Raw genomic sequence first — 22027 nt, forward strand, 5'->3', positions numbered from 1 at the left:
CAAAACTATTTTTCAAATTAAATAAATCATCATGTAATTCTTTTATAAATTCAGTTTATTGTCAAAAAAAATTATGCAGGCACGAACAAAAATCCAAAATATATGTCTGCGAATGTCAGGGCGGGGGTGGGGGCTGATTTATGTGTGAATCTACCGGTTTATTCAGTACCGGGGGCGGCCTCTAGGTTTATGTGATGGCTGGCGTACGGGGTGTTTCCGGGTAGAGGGGCGACGTGGACGGATCCGCGGGTTGCCGCGACGTACCTGGGAACAATTACAAATTACATTCATTTCATTATTAACCTTTTGTAACTCAGTACCTACCTGTCAAAGGGATTTACTTTTTGTCAATCGCCATACTAAAATTGAAATTTTGAAAAAAACAACATCATTAAAGTCTTGGTTTTCAATCTTAGCACTTAAAAGTCACGAGCCGCTACTGCTAGTGTGTACTGGGTAACAAGGTTTTGTAGATAGAATACAGTTGGCTTAAAATCATTTTGGGATAGAGCACCCATATTTTTTAAGTTCATTGTTGACTAAGTCTTTTAAAAAGTTCACCTTGGTTAGCCATCTTGATGCTGGAGTGCATTTTTTACATGATTAGTGATTGTTTTCGCGACCTGTGTTTTCAGCAGATCTCAAATTTCACCGCACATTAAACTTGTTACAAGATATTATTTTGATAATTCCTGACAATGATCCTAGTTAGAATGACAACTCACCTGGGGTTCACGACGGGAGCGGGAAAGGACAGCTGGGGCTGCCTGAAGGTCGGCGGGAATGAGAGGCACAGCAGGCGGTGCACTGAACGTCGTACCAACGCTTTATTATCTTATATACTAAATGAAGGATGGCGAACCTATTACCTCAAGTCGGTCAAAGAAATTTACGTCGTGAATGTCGACAATGCAAGTACAACAACTCTTGGACAAGGTGTTGCGTTTATTGCCAAAAATAGATTATTTTAAAGAAATGTTCGTATTCTTTCCAACATATAAATAAATAGGGGCAGACTGGCGCATGCTACCGTATCGTGATAGCGCACATAAATTGATCGCACGCAGTGGCAGACTAAAGGTGATGCTCAAACCATGAGCGCAATCAAAAAGTGACACGCTTGTCATAGGTTCGCCATCCATATGTTAGGTTAGGTAATGAAGTACAATGTGCAATAGCATGAAAGACAATATATTGTTATTTGGGGGAGGTTATTTTAATTTAAAGGTCACTGAACAGATTTTGCTGGTTCCTCAAACGGCCACATGTGAAATTGCTTCAATTTACTTTTATATTAACCTCTTTCGCACAATTTACAATGTTTCGAAATTCCGGACTAGTGACTGCTTTTGAAAATGCACGGCGTAGTTTATTTTAGCCCTACCATTGTGAGTTCCGGTGTACCCTCTCTGTCTCACACATTCGTACATGAAAAACAGTGGTGGGTTACAACAGACTTATCAGCAGTGATGTGTTCATATGACAATTTAAACTCTAATTACCTGTTTTATTTTCCCTTGAATCAATGATTTGCGTGAAGTTAGTTAAAAGACCAACAAAGTATGAAGACTTGCAGACTCACCCTGGCTGCACGACGGGTGCAGGAGCGGCATAGGCGACCACCTGCGGTTGTACCAGTAGCGGCGAGTGCGCTGCATAGGCTACCGGGCCAGGGTGCGCGAGCAGGGGCGCCTGGTACGCGTGGTAGGCCGAGTATGCCAACGGCAGCGGCCCGGCGGCGTAGGTTAGCGCGGGGTAGTGCGCGGCCAGCTTAAGCGTGGGCGGGGCAAGCGCCACGATGCTGGCGTGGCACACGGCGATCAGGCTCAACGCTACCAGGATAAACTATAACACAAAAAGCATGGTCATTAATAGGTTTTTACCCTCTTAGTCTCATAAGCCGACCTGGTCTGTGCTAAATCCCTCTTAAATATTGACAATTGACAAACACAGTGAAAAAAAAAATATATCAAAAGTAATCAAATCACATTGTGAAACATTTATCCAATACAAATCAATCACAAGTTTTTTTACTGAAAGATGCCTGCATTGTTTAAATGATGACTACATTTTTTTAAAAACATAAATGATCTGCTATAACTACGAGTATATCAAAAGAACAGAGTGTTAATTTTGTTGTTTTGCTTTATTCGTCAAATTTTAAATATAACACAACCCAATGAAGCGAAAAATGTTCTATGAAAATACATTTTTTATTAATTTTTGTCATTTTTTTAAATTGAAGTAGGTAGGTTCTTTACTTTGTTGTGGTGTTAAATCTGTAAACTGTAAACTTCAAAAATATTAATATTGTGGGTTTACAAAGCCTGCATTTATTATTAACTTTACATAGTAACATTTGCCAAATGAGTCAATTTTACAAAAAAATATATCAGAAACATAGTTTTCATATGATTTCATAATATTCATATATATTTCATAAAAATCTTGCTACAGATCAAAAAATAATTTTTAAAATGATCATAACGATTTGAAAACATATCGGAATTGAGTAAAAAAACTTTCATTTAGTATTGGTTTGAAGGTTTAAGTGGGTTTTCAACAAAAGAATTTTCGCGAATTCTCACAATGCTAGTATGTATAATACCTCGAAGTGCGTTCGCTGAATATTCTCTACCCACTGACTGAAGTAACAATAATAAAATCAAATCACGATTTTAATCTTCCCGAGACTAGATTTACTTTTCACGCTGATTAAAACACGTTTTCACAAAGAAAGCTCACTTACAGGAATCTAATCAGATACGAAGAGTTTCTCAAGAACTACGTGTGGGTACTTGAAATTGGATTTCTTTTATCTTCTACTTTTCAAAAGCAATCAACACAAGCAACAATAAAGAGAATTTCAAAACAACCAAACGTCAGACATACAGAGTTGAAACAATAATGTCTGATCCTTCATTATTGAATAAGTTAAAAGCTTTTCAACGCAAGAGACGTTTATAGAATAGTCAAAACATGGATATTAAATTTAAAAACTTTTTAACCGACTAGTCTTAAGATGCCATTGGAAGGATGATACCGATCTAATGTATCTATATAAATAAAAATGTTGTTAATGTTCTTCACCGATTGACTTGAAATTTTGCCACTTAGCATTCGAATAAGCGTGTGTTTTATAAACCTATATTATATAGATATCACCTGTGACAGGTAAAACATGTTTTTTGATGATGCACAGATAGACTGAGCCACAGCAACGTGTAGCGGGATACAGAAGTACCAAATAAAGCCAACGAGAAACTGTGGAGATTTTAGACTTCCAAAAGCAAATTTGTCTGGAACCTAAAATAATCTCTACTTTAAAGGATTTAAGATTTTTAATGAACTACCGACAGATGCTAAAAAAGCTAAAAGCCTTGCTGCTTTTCGTGGATTACACCTAAAGCCTATAAATAGTAAGTTTTAGATTTATTGTAAAGTGTGATTAATGTTATAGAAATAAGTTATTGAAAGGTTTATACTAAACTAAATAAAAACTTACAAAAAAAAATCACTGAATAAAAGTTTTTTATCGCATTTCAAAATGATACCGAATCCCACAACGAAATTACAATTAAAAACAATTTTTATTAAATTTAAAAATCGGCCCTAGTCATTTTTGAAAGGGCGATTTAACATACAATTAATCGAGCAAGTAATCGAAAATAAGTATTGAATATTGATAAAAGATTTTTTTACCTTCATCTTGGAACTCGTTGTGTCTTTCAGAAGAATACAAACAGGTGTGATGACATTTCCTTGAGGCAGGGTCCTTTTATACGATGTAAGCAGGAGTGAGCAGATCTTGTCGATTTGCGCTGAACAAAGCCACACAGCCAGGTACCCGGTAATTATTATTTGTAGAGCATAAATAGTAGTGACTTTGAATTCTAATAAAAAAATTCTTCTGGATTATAATTTATTTCAAATTAAATTAATCGGAGGCTTTACAATCGTATTAATATGAAAGAAATATGTAATAAAAAATGTCAAAATCGTTAGATTAGGTTAAGTGGCTACGAATCCGGAGGTCACAGTTCAAATATTATTTGATTAATTCGTTTAGTATATTGAAACGAACGAAAATGAACTTATCTTTTGCCTTCTAAATTTAATAAGATACCAATGGATGTAAAAAGTTAATCAACCTGCACAACTAAACTAAAAAAAGCTAAATAAATGGTTAATGGATCTAGATTTTCTATATTGATATTGTTTAGAAACACAATAGTATCCATGTAATGTATCCGTGTAATTGTGTAAATATGCCCATGACAGTAAACAGAAGAATATTATTATTGCCAACTTACTATAAACGTACTGCCCAATTCTTCTTTTGTTTACATTTTTGAATTATTTTTCGTACATTTGTTACTAAAATTTTGTTTATTTTTGTCTACCGGTCTCGAAATAACCGTGTGATTAACTTTTATTTTTTGGGTTTAAATTTAATTTTATTATTATATTAAGTTTACATATATGTATTTTTTTAGATTATGTAATTGTAAATCTGCACATCTTGATACAGGAATGCCCTAGTGAGATGTGCAGAGTATGTTTTTTAGGCTAAAAACTGTTTATTGAATAAATAAAATAAAAATTGTAAACTAAAAAGAAAAAACTCCTAATAATACATAAAAGCTATAGTTTTCTATTTAACTCTGTAATATTATTTTAACCAATATATCACAGACAAAAAAATATTTAGGACGGGTTGTTTCGGAGAATTTGAACAATTCTTCAAATTTTAAAGTTCTGTTTAAGATTTTTTTCAGTACTGTCAAGCAACTAGCCAAGCAACAGTGTTAAGTTTGTTGTGTGCCTTTAAGTGTGTTTATCCTGTGAGTATTTTGACAGTGTTATATCTATCTGCCTATATATTTGATAATTAACATTGTGAACATTTCCTGTGGTCAAACTGCTTTGGTAGTTTAGCGGGTGCATAATGAAGAATAAAAAATAATATTTTTTATGCAATTCATATATACTCACGATAAAATAAAGTGAAGTTAAGTTAAGTAAAATGAAGTACAGGAACAGGTGACACGAAGATAGAAGATAGAGACTCTGCAGCAAAAATCCAAGGTGGTGAAGAAAGTGGACCAGCTGCTGCAGCGAAAGAGTCCACCGCGTCCACCAACAGTGCCAGAACGAGGTTCGTTATCCATCCAGGTATGTGTCTGCTGCTAATAAAGCGCTGACACCTCACATAGACGTTCGGTGGGTCCATCCTGGTCATTATTGAAACAGTCGGTACTTACATATATTTTTTAAAAAATAATAAATGGAAGAAATCATTATTATCAAACTAACTGAAAAATAAGATACTAGCAGCACTTGAAAACGCTTGAATTTTTATTGTAATGTTTCAAAAGGACAAATAAAAAATCGCATCGTTTAGTAAACGTTTAGGCATCAACAATCTTCCCGTGTCCTTTCCCGGCAACATCTGCCTAAGGACATTAAAAATGTGACTGGTGCAAATATAGTCTCGATGACGCCAGGCAGTTAGGATACTAGACTTATTCAGAATCATCAAAAAAATTACACTTTTAGAGACAAACCCAACCAATTTACCCCCTTTTACAATTATCTGATTTGTTTACTTGTTTTTTAAGAATACACAAGGTGGAGTCTTGTGCGTGGATACGTTGGAAGGATACGAGATGCCTAGGAAAGTAAAGCACAGGTTGATTGTGAAGTTACTACTCTTTTCATGCAAGTTATGTTTCCTTGTCCTGGTTGAAACCCTGAAACATTGTTTCAACCAGAATAAATAGGTACATTTTCACATTCAGGTGATATTTGTAAGCTTTTGAAGAAAATTTATAACTAAACATTATGCCTTCCTTGTGCTCTACGCATTAGACTTAAAATCGGGATGTTAAGAGTTTGATTCCTGAGCAATATAAAAATGTTTTAAAACGTGGATTTTTCGTAACGTATGGGCGCTTGTTCTAGTCATCAATTGTTTAGCGCATAGTCCTTACAAAAATGGCTCTGATATGAAAAATCAATTTTCTGTAGATTTCGGAAGATTTTAAGGTGTTTCAGTTTGGCTGAAAATTCTTCACACACAAAACAGATTTTTGTAAAAAGCAAACGGCTATTTCGGCTAATAATCTCTTATATTTCAAACCCAGTCCTATAACAAATCCAAAAGTCGCGAGGCGCCACTGATACGTTCCACCAGAGGCATCCAAAAAGAAAAAAAAATATAGTTAATGTGTTTATATACGCACGTCGGGATTTGGACCCGCGACTTTTGGATTCGGACCGAGAACCTAGCCCTCTACTACGGAGACAAGTAAACATTAATAATGTCATATTTGTTTAAACTAAGGGGGTATTTCACCTTCCTCTCAATTACTATGCATAACAATAAATAAATATTCACAATTGGTAGAAAACTTGACTAATTTATCCGATATAAAATATATATAAGTACTGCTCAATCTATTAATAGATTCGAGTGCCGAATAGTAAAATCGAACATTGGAAGTAAATAAATCGTTAAATTGAAAAATAAATTATCCTTTGGATAGTGCTTATCAAGAGGGTGGTGAAATATCAACTCGTATCAAGACATATATACATACATAGACGTATGGACCTTGAAACCCACAAGTCATGTGCCGCCAATGATATCTACTACCAGACAAAGAGAGGAGCTAAGGAGCTAATAGAAGGATTTTACGTTACTTGAAAACAATATTTTTATTTTATTTCCTTAATTTAAGTGGAAAATTAGGTACTATTGTAACCACCTTGTTGTAGATGCATATATCAAAGAAGATGGCCTTGCCTGCAGACCGTTGTCCGGCTTTGGGTGTGGTCACCCACGGATACCAGACCTCAGCCGCGAGCAAGCAGCAAGCAAACCCGTACAAGAACCTTCAATACCAGTAGGTACCTCCAACCTATGTACAGTACCTACCCACCTACAGATAAATTATTTTAAAGGTATCCTTGCTCTTTTAGTGGCCTACTAGATGGATCAAAAATAATTGGATTAAATATACTAATTTCAGCTGTCGGTGCATGGGTAATGTGAAATATTCGTGCGTAATGCGTAACATTATTCAAGTTCAATGAACTTTAAATTTTCAAAATCACTTATTGATACTATTTGTTAGAGAAGAGATATAGTAGGTACCAAAATAATTTCATTTATTAATAATAATTCGTTTTAAATGTTTGACAGTTATAGAGTGAATGTACGTTACTGAGAAGACGCTCGTGGTTTCACTGAACTAGGTCCAATGGACATACTTTAGGGGGGCCGTTCATATAACTTTTCTCTGTCCACGATAAGAACGACCTGTTGGAGTACCAAATTAGGTTCGTTCTGCGCATACCACCCCCCCGCTCCTTTCCTTCACCATCGCTCGGCTATCTCCGGCAATCTTCGCTGACAATTCGTTAGTCGTTAGTGCCTGCGCTTAGAGAAATTAACCCATTCAGACCCTGCTATAAAATGGATGTTCAGCCGATATGTCCGAATTCATTATCACCAATTACGAAAAACAAAAAAGGACAGGTAAACATTATTTATGTGTTATTTGTATGACTATTCGATTTACAACAATGCATTTTTATAATTCAAGGATATAGATAGGTAATATATGTATAAAATTTGTGAATGTTGGTGTTGATCGTTTTTTTTATGTTTATAGGTGGTGCACAAACCTCAACGGACAATGATAATAAATATGTATCGAAAAAAAATCCTGAAAATTATAATATCCCGTGATTATTTACGGGTTTGCGCTAGTTTGATAATAATTTTGTTTTTGTAGCTGAAAATGAATCAAAAAACATGAAAATAACACTGTCGAATTCAATCGCAGGTTAAAGTAGAAAAGGAAGTTTTAAATGTCGCTACGCACCCAGTATTTTTTGGGCATTTTTGGGGTAAGAAAGGACCGCGGGCAGGTGTTCCAAAGAATTTTGTTTTTCAAACTATGGCGACCAAATACATTCAAACGAGTCCCCTTTATAATAATTTGCCTGTAACTATCTTCCCATGTCTACAGTCTGCCAAGAAATTGTAGAAAAAATTGAGGCGTCGTGATCGTTTAAATAGTATTAAATGGCAACATCAAGCTGGTTCAATGGGAAAAATGTTACTTTAAATAAGTACTATGGTCCAAAAGAATATTTTTATATCAACAAATATCAAGCTGTATTCAGAAAGCTGTGATAATCCCTGAAAGGAAATGATTAATGATTGGAAACATAATATTCGAACCTTTTGTCAGTTTTTAAAACATCAAAATTTTTGTTTCGATTTCAAAGAAGCATAGATTAAATGATTATTTTAAATATCTATGAAAGAAAAAGGCACTTCTTGCAAAGAAGAATAAACTTTTTTTAAATTTGAATTGCCAGGATAGCCACAGTCATTGGCGTAGCTATAGCGCTCACAGGGAGGGGGATACGATCGTAAGAGGGGGTTCAACCCTGGTGGGGGAGCAAGGAAAAAGAGAGAGAAAATTCATTAGAAAGTGTTTTATGACCTCTTTTTACCACCTACGTATATAAAGACTTAATTTGAACCCCCTAAACCCCTCCCTCAAATACTCCCATAGCCATCGTAATTAACATTTTTAGTTCCTTTTATTAAATGTATAGACTTTCTTGACGGACTGTACCTCCAATCTATAGTACCTACCTATCCATCCGTACCTACGTGCACTAGCAATACAATATTCCACTAGGCAAGTACCTTCCTACCAATAAATTACTCCGCAAGTATTATATGTTCCAATCGCTGAGACCTCAATTGTATCCCCTCTTTCTGTCACAGGAGTCGTTTATGAAAACGAGGGAGAGGTTACAGTGGATCTATCAGCGATTTGTCTCTACGCAGGTACGTTCAGGTAGGTAAGGTAAGGCAATACCAGTTGGCATTTGACTTCTTGTAAGGGAATTTATTATTGTATGACTGCAAAAGGATAAACGCTTTGCAAACAGGTTAGCCCTTTAATAGTGTAACTTCGAAAGAAGTAAAAAGTTATTATGTATAGCACCTTATAAAATATTAATTTTACTTGACAAAGTTTGTACTGACTACGTATATATCGACAAAGAATGCTGACTTTTTTCATAATAATAAGTTCAATAATAGTAATTCAATAATAAGTTTCTCTGACTATTGGCATTTCAAAACATTTTTTTTTTATAAAGAACTATAAACCGGAAATTTGTTTGTATGCAGTAATATCTTTGGAACGGTGAGCTCTGGCATTTATTTACGAAGAATTTTGCAATAATTTTCTAGGTCAACCCAATCTTCTCAGGCTAGTAATCGTATTTTGTCTTTTTTACTAAGTAACTCTTTAAGTAAGTTAGATAAGTTAGTTAGTAAGTTAGTATATCAAATAAATATATTGAATTTTTTTATTGTAATATTGTATCAATTACAGGATCAACTAAACTTCAAATATGATTTAAGATTTTCACGGCCAAAAGTATTTTTGTTATTTGTTTTTGGGGTATTATGCCGTGTTGCGCTAACTCCTTCTTTAGCCAACGTTTCGGACAGCATTGCAGTGTCCATCATCAGGGCAGATGTTATTAAAATAACACATCTGCCCTGATGATGAAACGTTGGCTAAAGAAGGAGTTAGCGCAACACGGCATAAAACCCCAAAAACAAATAACAAAAAAAAACTAAACTTCAGTTTAACGGCAGTTTATTCCGTACTCAATTCTCATTTTGATATCTTTTCAATTGAAATATGCAATACTTATTACATACATGGCATAAGCATTTTCTGTGTAGGTACCTTATATTTATCTTAAGTTAGTTTTTACACCTAAGTAAGGTATGACATAATAAGCTTTCGGTGTTCGGAAGTGTTATTTAAATTACATGTGGACGCTCTAGGGTTATAGAGCCCTAATAATATGCATTTTTGCAAACAAAATCAAAACATACCAACCGCAATACTTCAATCACTCGTATTACCTGCAAATATATAATAGCAAATTCATACGTACCCATTTCAAAATCACTCAAACAATAGCACGCAACCACCTGAATTTAGAATTGCAATCATGTGAATCTTAACATAAACTTATTTCTATGGGTATTTGGTTTCAACCGTGTCAAACCGAAAAACTCAAAACTATCGGTATTTTCGATGCTGTTTGTCAAATAATATTTTTAATCGTGTTATTCCTGGATCTTTCTTCCTAATCTGGTGTTGAATATATATATTTTAATTGAAATTAATTATTTTTAGCCATTTTTTGGCCTACATCTTTCATTAATTATTTTATTACTGCGACTGTCTCACTGGGGATATCTAGTTTCACAGGCACAGCCAGTTTACAAACATTTTATTTTAATAATAGCTACATTTTTCGATAAGCTGGAAGCACAAATATATGACTTAAATAAATCAGGTTGGTTATTGATAACGGTATAATGGATTAGAGAACTTTCATTTTAGACTTGGGTGAATTCACTAATTATTTCACGACCTTTGTTGATGATCCATTGTTTTGTCAAAATAAAAAAATTGTTTAGATTTTATTATTTTAAGTTTCTTGATTTGTTAAGTTAGGTTAGGTTAGGTTTGTTTGGTGTATTTGATGTCTCTTTATCCAAATTTTGTATTTGTAAGATTTGTTTGGATTTATGCCGCGTGTTTGTATATTTTATGTATTTTTGTAAAATTTGTTTGCTTTGTTTGGTGATGAGTTAAAATAGTTTTTGTTTAAATTTGTCGAACATCTGGTACTTGAAATTTGTTGAATATTTCTACAGTACTTTTTGAGACTTATTATTAATTAATTATATTATATTATTAATGATTAATTTTTAACCTTTCGGTAATGAATCTCCTGATGAGTGTTACACCCATGCGATTATTCCATGTTTTATGATCGATTAGCAAAGAGAATGGTAATAATAATCGGGTATTTTTACAAAATATGAATACCGTTTATTTTTCTGATTCAGATCATTGTACTAAAAATGTGCAATTTTCATTTTTCATGTCGTCCGGCGTAACATCAACACCGCCGAAAACACGAATAAAAACGAACATGACATTTTGGCGGCAAATCGAAAATGGCACGTTTTAAATCGTAGTAGAAAATTTATTCGTCAACATAACAATAAAATCAAAATAACTTCATTGTCAATTAATTAATTTTTTTCAAGAATAAAAAAAAAAACAGTAAAAATACCCTATTAAATCAAATACATACAATAATATAACGCAGGGACAGTATCGTGGTTTCCTTATTTTCCTTTAAATCTCTATTTTTATCCATCCTTAATTTGTTTACGTTATAGGAACAGAGCGATCCGGTTGTAAACATTTCTCATTTCGAGCAATGGTTATCATGGTTGAATGATTTACAAAGTTTGTTAGATACATTCCTTTGTAAATTAGAAAAGTAAACGATAAACAAGATTTTTGTGTCAAGGAAAGTCACAGTATCGCAGGCTAGGTGTTACGTGATAAATACGAGAATTCATGCCATGCACATCATTTCAAACTTTACAAAATTACTTCAGTACATAAAAACAACTAAGTTCAACCGACTAAAATCTTTAGAGTTAGATATGACATAATTTAAAAAAATCTTGTACCGAATTATTTGGACGATTTACAATATACGATTACCTCGCACCCCTTCAAACAGTTTAGTGTCAGATATGGAAATACGGGATGTTTGCCAGACTTTGAGCAGGCATCTAAAGAATCTCAGTCACTAGCAAAGTAGATTAAAAGACGAGCGGGGTTAACAAGGTAGCCGATGAGCTGGTCTGATTCAGGCGTTCCTGACCTGGGCCTCGATTCTCGACGAAGTCATTCCACTCGAACAATGAGTGGGTCGAACCACTCGTTGTTCGAGTGAAATGACTTTTGACGTTCTGACTTTTAACCTTCCACGAAACTCGAGAATAAGAACATCGAGCAATGTATGTACTTTCGACGGCGATTGCGAGAGGCCTTAATTAGAGAATCGATACCCTGGTTTACACTTCGAGCAGCTTGAATTTTTACAACTTCATAACTAAAAAAAATTGTCTTGTTAGTATGAAGACAACTATTTGGTAAAATAGGAAAGACTTTATATGTCTATGTTTTAAGGCACTTTCTTTCCACAACCAGCCAGTCTATTTTTTTAAATCAGTTTTTGAACACGTGAAAGTTTCTAACTAAACAATTATCATGTAAATCACATTTAAACTTTGCTTGGAACGAACTACCTAATTTACAGCAATAATTCTTACTCTTGGTGTAACATGCGATTTTATTTATCACGAGCTTCCCGTAAACACCACAACAACACTCCACGGAACAGAGCCCCATGTTTTGTCAATACATTCCTGAAGTTTACCCCTTGCAGTCCATCACAGACGAGACTTCCGAGTAATAGATTAATCCACATAATTCCAACAGCATTCGTTACCCTTATCGACGAACTTTATGTAGTTAGCAAAGTTGTCAGCGGATAAAGTTCTGAGCACTTTAAAGTACTTATGATAACACGACAACGGTTATGTAATTCGGGCGCTCCGTGGGCAGTAAGAAACAGAGTCTTGGATTTAATTTATAGCAATGCATTTTGTGCAAGTAGTTAAATACATAACACCCCCACCCGCACACCACGCAAACACCACCCACACACCACCCTCGCATCCATCACGTTGTTGTTTGCCGCGAGGGGGTTGCTATGACTAGTTCCCTCCAACTACACACTCACCCGACTTCTAGTGTGGCCATACTTACACACAGGAATTAACTTTTTAAAACTACATAGAGAGTGCTTGGGCCATTCCAAATAAATTATTTTAGTTCCTACTCCAGGTATTTTACGTCGAAACTACAATTAACTCAACGGCAGTTATAATAAAAGCCCCTATAAAAGGAGTTAATAAAGTAATAAATATCCATCAATCTAGGTATAAACGGGTTAAGTTTTAAAAAAAATATTGATTTGTCATTATTTGAATATCTGAGACAAAATCTGTACATTGTATCAAGATAAGACAACTCTCAAAAATACTTCAAATATTTAAATAATTGGCTCAGTCAAAAGATAATTAACATTGATAAATATTTTTTTTAATGCTTAATCTTTGAGAAATATTTTAGGGCTCGGCCGAAATCTCTTGCATGTTAATATTTTTTTCAATCACTATCTGTTCGTACACGTATTTTCTCCTCAATTTAAATTGAAAGGAACAGGTACAAAAAGTTCTTGAAAAATTTTTACTCATGACAAAAGCGTGGTCACCCTTAACGTGGTGTCATGTCAATGCACTAGCGGGCGTCGAAACGCCGAATAAAAGCCTTCGCAATTTGATATGTGCCGTAAAAGCCTTTTCAACCGATTGCGGAACGGTTGCGGACAAACCTAACACTTCATCAGTTATCATTGTGCTCGAAGAAATTGTTGACATTACAAGTGAATTTTGCTAATTAAATAAATATATTTTTTAAATAGATTACGTGTCTTTGATGCTAAAATAATTTTCTTACACTTTCAACAAACGTGTAAATTTGGCGTAGTGTACAGAATAAAATCGACGTGAAAGAAAAAAATATTATATTAGATGCAAAGCTAATAGAAAGTTTGTTATTTTTTTCCTGTGATAATGCCCATAGATCTCAACAAGATGAAATCATTAAAATCTACTAAGAACGTTGAGAAAGTGAACATGGAGCGTACATCATCCACGACTACAGCAGATTCTGGTTTCTGGACCACCATTGAGCTTCTCATGGGGAAAGAATACAAAGACTCCAATTGGGAAGCTGGATCGGAAAATCAAGAAGGAGATTTTCGTGCTTTGGTGGGAGCTAGGGGACGACGCCGGAAGAGAAGTTCAAGAGGCACTAGACCAAGTAAAAACGCAGCATCTATTGTTAAGCAGATTGAAAACACACTTCTAGTACCTGGAATGGAGTTAAGGTACATATTAAATTGTGTTAATTGTTGTGAATTTAAAGTCTGTATATATATTGTAAGGTTGGCGTAGATTTTAGTGAAGCTAGCAGAGTTTCAGGGGATTGTTCGGTGTCTAAGATTGGGCTGCTGGTTTGTGTGGATGAAAAAACTGCAGCTTTAAGCCCCCGCTGATTTATTGCAAGTTTCTCGCTAACTCTTTAATTTTTTAAGTTCCAAAAAAAAATTAGTTTTGAAGATAATATCAATACATTTGTTATGCCGAAAAGTTAATTATATGAAATTCCCTCGATAGAAAAAAATCACAAAGTAAGCTCCGAAAATTTTCAAAAATTAAATTAAATGCAACTAAAGCATTTTTCGAAAGATTTTCGCACTATTTTATAGAAGCCTTGTTTTATTAAATATTTTCACAATTTAAGTTTAATCATTATCGTTTTTTAATATTAACGCGCTCCCACTGATATTCGTTATTTACATATCTTCCTTTCAAACCATCTTTAAACGCCTACTACTAGGCTTTAAGCATAAAGAATTGGAATGAAACAACAGGAGACCTACAGGGATGAAGATGTTTCCTGGTGATGACCAATACTCACCACGGAGGGACGTAGCTCTATTTGCTGTGTAGTAAAGTTTCATTAGATTATAAAATGAAATTAGCTAGCCCCAAATTAATGGCATATTTTAAATCTAAAAAACCATTTTTTCATCTTGAATGCAAAATAATGCGGAAGAAAAATAAGCGGCAATTTAATAAAGTTTTCAAATTATGATAATCATAAGAATACAAATTATGTTAATTCTTGAGATAATCTACCAAGCCAAGAAACCGGAATAAAGTTGGGGTAAATATTTATTTTCCGCTTCATGTAGATTTCCCATTTTATTGCTTAAAGAAAATATATCAGCTTAATTTGATAATAAATATTAAGATATTCACGTATTAGATAAACTTGTATGGGTATACATAATCATACATATTAAGACTATTTATTTATTGGACTTCGTAACAAAAGCTTGTATTTAAAATATAATATTTGAAATGGAATATTTTAAATACAAGCTTTTGCAATTTTGTATTTAAAATATTTCTATTTTAAATATAAAATAGCAAAAACTTGTATTTATTCGAATTCGCAACAAAATTACTGTTGTGAGCTTTGGCAATTTTATATTTAAAATATTTCTATTTTAAATACAAATTTGCAAAAGCTTGTATTTATTCGACTTCGCAATAAAAGTGCGTGTGAGTTTTTACAACTTTATATTTAAAATACTTCTATTTTTAATACAAAATTGCAAAAGCTTGTATTTATTCGAATTCGCAACAAAATTACTTTTGCGAGTTTTTGCAATTTTATATTTAAAATATTTCTATTTTAAATACAAAATTGCAAAAGCTTGTATTTATTCGACTTCGCAACAAAAGTACGTTTGTGAGTTTTAGCAATTTTATATTTAAAATACTTCTATTTTTAATACAAAATTGCAAAAGCTTGTATTTATTCGAATTCGCAACATAAGTACTTTAGTGAGCTTTTGCAATTTTGTATTTAAATATTTCTATTATGAATCCTTCCTCACCCAGTGCAGCTTTTATATGGAAGGTTTTTTACCTAATTGGTTCTGATTTTTTTTTACTGTACAAATCTTCTTCGGTTTGTTCGCTTTTGTTTAATTTGAGATGCTAAAAATATAATTTTATATCGTCATTCCATTTTATAGTTTCACTACCAAGTTTCATTTTTTTCTCAATCCAATTGAAAAATGTTGAACACACATTAAGATATTTTGTCAGAATATCATCTTGTGATAATTGAATCAAATCTCAAAGCTTAACATCATTTGATAATAAAAAGTGACACCAAGCTTTCGAGACAACCGTAGACCTAGACATTTCTCATGGTATCCAAAACTATACAAGATGAATCATCATCCAAAAAATAGGTACGAAAATATTTTGTAAAATACTCAAAAATAACTACTCTTAGTTTCGTATAGGTAATGTTGCATATCAGTACAATAAAATGTGTCCACACGGAGAAAACTAATAAAAGATATTGCTAATTTATTAAAAATCTCTACAAATTATTCGTATTCTTGGTAAAAACGTGATTGTAGGTCATTCGAATGAATTGATAGGTATCCTCAAAAACTTTAGGTAAAATACCAATGTTTTGTCACGATGTCCGAACACGTGTTGATAAAAGTCCTCACATTTTTGCATTTCGTTCTGATATATTATTAACCTCAACGTAGGTGGATGAACAAGTGTTCCGATATTATTAATAATTTACCAACACTTTATCAGAGAGAGGCTTACAGTCGCGTTCTTAATAAGATGACTAATAATTTGAAGAGATTTTCAATAAATCAGCATTACTCATTTTTCTCCCTGTATGTAGAATATAATGTTAAGTAAGCCGGTAAACACAACCAAAAATCAAATTGTTATATATGCATAAAAAGCAATTCCAATGAAAAATAATTTAACAACACTCACATCCTGCAAATTACAATACTCCTAGACATAAAATAAATATTTCTACGAAGGTTTGCGCAACTCGGAAAAAAACGGTATTAACTAATAATAAAAAAAAAAAGTTTCAGTGGAAACTTCTTTCATACTGCATTACGATATAAACACGGTGTTTATAAAACAGTTTTCTCCGTAAAACATTTAATATTTAAAAGTGGTTTAAACTTTGCCCCTATTATTACAAGAAACTAACGATCATTACCATAATTATTAGTGGCGATAATTTGGTTTTCTACTCTGCAATGATTCCGCAATTATTATTCTAGCAAGAAACATGATTTCGCATGATATGATGTTGTTAATGTTTTGGTTTGTTTGTTAATCATTTTAAGTGAGGCTTTGTTTGTATGAGTGAACAAAGCGGAACAAACACTTAAGGGTGCTCCCTTGCGCAAACAAACATGTTACATAAAATAATTACTTGTCGGCGGAATATGATACCTGATAAAAATACATGATATTAATTAAAAAAAGGTCTGTAATATTATGATTCATCACCGAACAAGAGTTTGCCTGAAGCCAGTGGGACTATGGCATTCCCAATAGGGGTATATTGTTAACAGAAGAGAGTGAGGAGGGGAGGAGATGAGTAAGAGTAAAGTTAATATGTGTCTGATTGTATAGATCTGGTCACTAAACACAGCTAAAGTCATTTCAAGTAATGTTTCCATGCTTGATGGTGGTCTCTCAGAACGATACTAAGGACGGGTTATTTTACAGAATTTGAACAATTTATCAAATTTCAAAGTTGATTTTCATTTTCTGTGAAGGTTCCATTCAAGTTATATCACCATTTCAGTTTTGTGATAATAATGGCCAATAATTATATACTAACATAACTTGAATAGACCCTTCACATGACGTGAAGATCAACATAGAAATTTGATGAATTTGATGAAACAACCCGTTCGAGTAATTCAGCTATACGTGACCGGTATAATATATCTTAGGCTGAGACACGTAAATATTCCTATTTCACACATTATTCAATGTAGTGCAATAAAACTATTTTCATTAAACAAACAGATTTCCATCAAAACATGAAGTAGATAAATAAAAAATTGGTTAGCTTTTTATACATAATCGAAGCCGAATTGAAATTGCCCTGATTCCACACAAGGTTTTGATTTCATTCAAACATATTTGTATACAAACCTAAAAACTCACATCCACATAATGAATAATTTATCTTTTGTATTCATAAAATTAGGTCACTGGATAATGAAATATCCAATATAATATGTTTTACTTCGGGCCTGACCTCGTACAAATGCGTAGAAAACGTTATATGGCCGTCCATTAATTTCGTAAAAAACGAAAGATGTAATAATTTTGATAGCCCAATCTGCAGATTTTCCTGTAATGGCTTATACTGACATTTTGCGTGCTTAAAAGATATAGATAAATATTATATATCTATCATATTAATAAATATAGATAAATCTTCCAAAAAGTCTTTAATATGGGATCATTATGTCCCATGTTCGCGTTTCAAGGACGACCACTAAAAGGTTATTGAGAATGAGAGGTAGTTGAAAGGCCAATCGCGAAATCTGGCTGTATTAATTTGTCATGATTAACCCTAAGAAACAACAAAATAAATTATACACCTTCAAATAAAAACCACTTGGCATTTCCCCAGGTGGTATCAGATCGGAAGGAAGATTCCGCATTTGTGTAGAGTTCACAACTGCACTCAATGCCAATAAATTTATAAATTCCATTGACTACCTCTCTGCCAAAAATACAAAGCTTACATCCCTTCATTTAATGTCTCCCGCATGGGTCTAGTGAGAGGTATCCCCACAGACCTATCCGAGGAAGAACTCATCACGGAACTTATTATCCCAGCATCTTCGGGGAAAGTTTTAAAGACTATGCGGCTGAATTATAAAGATATGACTTCCGATTCTATAGTTTGGAAACCCTCCCAAACTGTAATTCTTACATTTGAAGGCCAATCTCTTCCCTCTCATGTGTACCTTTTCCACAACTCTCTCCCAGTGGAAATTTATTCATACCCGACAATTCAGTGCTTTAACTGTTGTCGGTTCGGCCATTCCAAGCAATCATGTCGTTCTTCTCCTCGCTGTTTTAAATGTGCAGAAAGTCATTTAGCAGAGCAATGCCCCTCCCCTTCCAATCCCCCTACTTGCATCAACTACTCAGGCTCTCACACAGCCATAAATACATCCTGCCCCGAACTTTCACGCCAAAAAAACATTGAAAGTTATATGGCTTCCAATATTGTATCATACTTCCACACTTCTAAAATAATAGCTCCCTCTAAAAAATCTTTTGCTGAAGTCGCCTCTCAACCCCAGTTATCTCAAAACATTATTTCTCCAAACTCGTCATACAGGAAGACTGTAATGACAAAATCTGCTTCTCGTCCTCTTAAATCCCCCGGATTTGATCATCTTGGCCATAACTCCCAGCTCTTGTTCCCAAATGGTAACATCAGCTCCCCGTTTCCACAAAATACCGTCTTTTCTAACACCAATTCTTTGAACTGCAATTCCTTTATCCCTGATTCAAATCCCAATTCCTCAAACAACATCATTTCTAATGACAATTCTAATATTATTCAAACTCTCATCATGTTACTTATCTCTTTAATTAATAACAATAATTCCCTACAGTCCAACGCTGCCTCTTTACTCTCCTCCTTAAATTCTCTTGTCTCCAATGACTGCCCTGACAGCAGGGATTCTTCAGTGGAATAGTTGAAGCGCCTTCTCCAATAAGGCTGACCTCATCCGCGTTCTACAATTACACACAATTTCTATTGCAGCCATCTCTGAGACTTGGTTTAAACCGTCTCAGCTCTTCAGGGTGAGTGCCTACCAATGTCTGCGGGATGACCGCATTGATGGGAAGGGTGGTGTAGCCCTTCTTATAAAAAACTCCCTGTCCTTCACCCCTATTTCCATTAAACCCCCAGATTCATCCTTCCAGTTAGTGGCAGCTACTGTCTCTAATATTACGTTTGTATCCCTCTACATTCCCCCTTCTACCCCATTTGACATTTCATTATGGATCCACATGATTAGAAAAATATCTTATCCCCTGGTCATTCTGGGTGACTTCAATGCCCACTCCCCTCTCTGGGGTTCTTCATCAACGGATCCTTCAGGAATCAAAATAATTGACCTTATGGACTCCTTGAACATGTGCCTTCTAAATGACGGATCCCCAACAAGGTTAAGTCTACCTGGGCAGAGCCCTAGTGCGGTGGATATAACTCTTTGTTCCCCAAGTATATATCCAATAATTTCCTGGAGAACTTCATCAGACCCCTACGGCAGTGACCACTATCCAATTATTATAAATCTGGTTCAAGGGTTAAATACTAACCTCTTTAAAAGAAAGCCAAAATTTATCACAAAAAAAGCCGACTGGTGCCATTTTACAGAATCTGTCCAGGGTCACACCCTTTCCCTGCCTACTCCTTCTTCAGATAACTGCACCTCCTCTTACAAATCTTGGTCTGATTCCATTCTAAAATCTGCAGAGAAGCCTACTCCCAAATCATCCCCTGTAGGCACGAAGGCTCACCCTCCCCCCTGGTGGGATGAAGAATGCCTTCGAGTGCTGAAGGAGAGGAAACCAGCCAATAAGACATACTGCCAACAGATGACAGTGGAAAATTTCTTGAAAGCCAAGAATGCCCAAGCTGTTGCTAAACGTACATTCCGTTTTAAAAAAAAAAATAGCTGACGTAATTTCTGCACTAATATATCCCCTGCTACTCCGGCGGGGGAGGTTTGGTCCATGATTCGCAGGTTTAGGTCTTCCTTTTCCCTGCCGAAGTCATCTCACAATTCTGGTATTTGGATTTCTGACTTTCTTAACAGAATTGCTCCCCCATATGTACCTAATCTTGACGAAGTTCCTGTTTTATCTTACTCCCCAAATTCTTCATCTTGGCTAGATGCTCCATTTTCCATAGACGAGTTAAAAAGAGCCACGGAAGACCTAAAAGACTCAGCTCCGGGCAATGACGAAATCTTGAACATATTCATCCGCCACACTGATGACGATTCCCTTTCCTACTTTTTCTCTCTCATCAATATCTTCCTGGACTCTGGTATTATTCCCCCGGACTGGAAAATTCAAAAAATCATTCCCATTTGCAGAAGTACCAAAGATCCAAGTCTAGGCTCAAGTTACAGACCGATTGCTCTCTCTTCAACACTTTGCAAAGTAGCTGAAAGAATGATTAAGAATAGATTAGACTGGTTTGTAGAGAAAAATCGTATTCTTCCCCCTTCCCAGTTTGGATTTAGAAAGGGTAAAAGTACCCTTGACAACCTTTCCTCTCTTGTTACAGATGTCAAATTAGCGTTATCTAAAAACGAATATTGTATTGCAGTATTTTTAGACATCTGTGGAGCATACGACAGTGTAAATATACCCATTCTCAAAGAAAAGTTACTGGCGATTGGTATTCCTCCTAAATTGGTTCAATTCATTGTCAATTTGCTCTCCGAGAGAACTGTTTTTGTAGATGGATCCGAATCCTCTCCCCACATAAGACAAATATTCAAAGGACTCCCGCAAGGGTCTGTCTTAAGCCCGATACTGTATAATATTTACACATACGATCTGGAAAAATCTATTAATTTCATGTGCAACATACTCCAATATGCTGACGACTTAACGTTTTACAAAATATCCGCCAATCTTTTCATCGCAGCATCAGCAATTAACAACGCTCTTAGAAAACTCTTGGGTTGGTTAAATAGTAATGGTCTTGAACTTTCCCCTGCCAAAAGCAAAGTTGTCATCTTCACTCGTCGACGAAAGCTTCCGGATATTCAGGTAATATTTGGCGATGAAGTGATCCCTATCTCGAAGGAAGTGTGTCAATCTCGTTATCATATTGTCCGCAGCTAGCTCAGAATCATACTTAAATATATTGCTGTTTTTATACTTACCTCTTCAGTCGTGTGTTCTGCCTTCTCACCAATTCGGGTTGCTTGGGTGGGGACTAGGGACGTGAATTTAATTAAGAACATCTAATAATTATGAGTCACGATTTTATATTGGGTTTGTCAAGTTTTAATACTAAATCTAAATTATACATAGATCTACTTACATCTATAACTTAACTGGTTGTCATATGGTTCGGATTACTTCTCCACTATTCACATTGTCATTGTTCACAGTTACTACACTGTTGTCACTGAGTTGGTTCTGTTCGTTGGCCTTAGTAAGGCCGAAGTCCTAGATGGCAGCTTCTGCAGTTCTGTAACTCAGGCCTCCCGGCCGCGTCTGGTCACCGCGCTTTCTTCGCCTCCCGGCCGCGTCCTGTCACCGCACTTTCTTCGCCTCCCGGCTGCGTCTGATCACCGTACTTTCTTCGCCTCACGCCCAGCATTACGTGGCTGGGCGGAGGATAACATATCTTGAAAATCACTTTCTCTAACTCGATTGTAACTTCTTCATCCACCGCCCACCATCACATCGCTGGACGGGGAACGCGTGCTTCACCACCACTCCTGTCTCGGTTTCCTCTCTCTCCCGCCTCGATCTTGACTG

General features: G+C 35.0%; 2 protein-coding genes across 2 annotated transcripts in view; one reads left to right on the forward strand and one right to left on the reverse strand.

Annotated features, from left to right (window-relative positions):
* Window positions 1–132: 132 nt before the first annotated feature.
* On the reverse strand, window positions 133–3732 carry LOC149424221 (uncharacterized). Its single transcript, XM_089631230.1, has 3 exons — window positions 3703–3732; window positions 1583–1845; window positions 133–264 (listed from the first exon to the last, which is right to left on the reverse strand). The coding sequence occupies exons 1-3, from the start codon at window positions 3706–3708 to the stop codon at window positions 159–161; spliced, it is 375 nt and encodes a 124-aa protein (XP_089487356.1). The 5' UTR covers window positions 3709–3732; the 3' UTR covers window positions 133–158.
* Window positions 3733–13630: 9898 nt separating this feature from the next.
* The window catches only part of LOC149424222 (uncharacterized), a 40493-nt gene continuing 32096 nt past the window's right edge, over window positions 13631–22027 (forward strand). The window contains exon 1 of the mRNA XM_089631049.1: window positions 13631–13947. Coding sequence (XP_089487175.1) covers window positions 13631–13947 — 317 coding nt within the window. The remainder of the gene's footprint in view (window positions 13948–22027) is intronic.

Source organism: Hesperophylax consimilis, chromosome 4 (assembly GCF_061612785.1).
Source record: "Hesperophylax consimilis isolate HC1 chromosome 4, BYU_Hcon_1.0, whole genome shotgun sequence".
Lineage (NCBI taxonomy): Eukaryota > Metazoa > Arthropoda > Insecta > Trichoptera > Limnephilidae > Hesperophylax > Hesperophylax consimilis.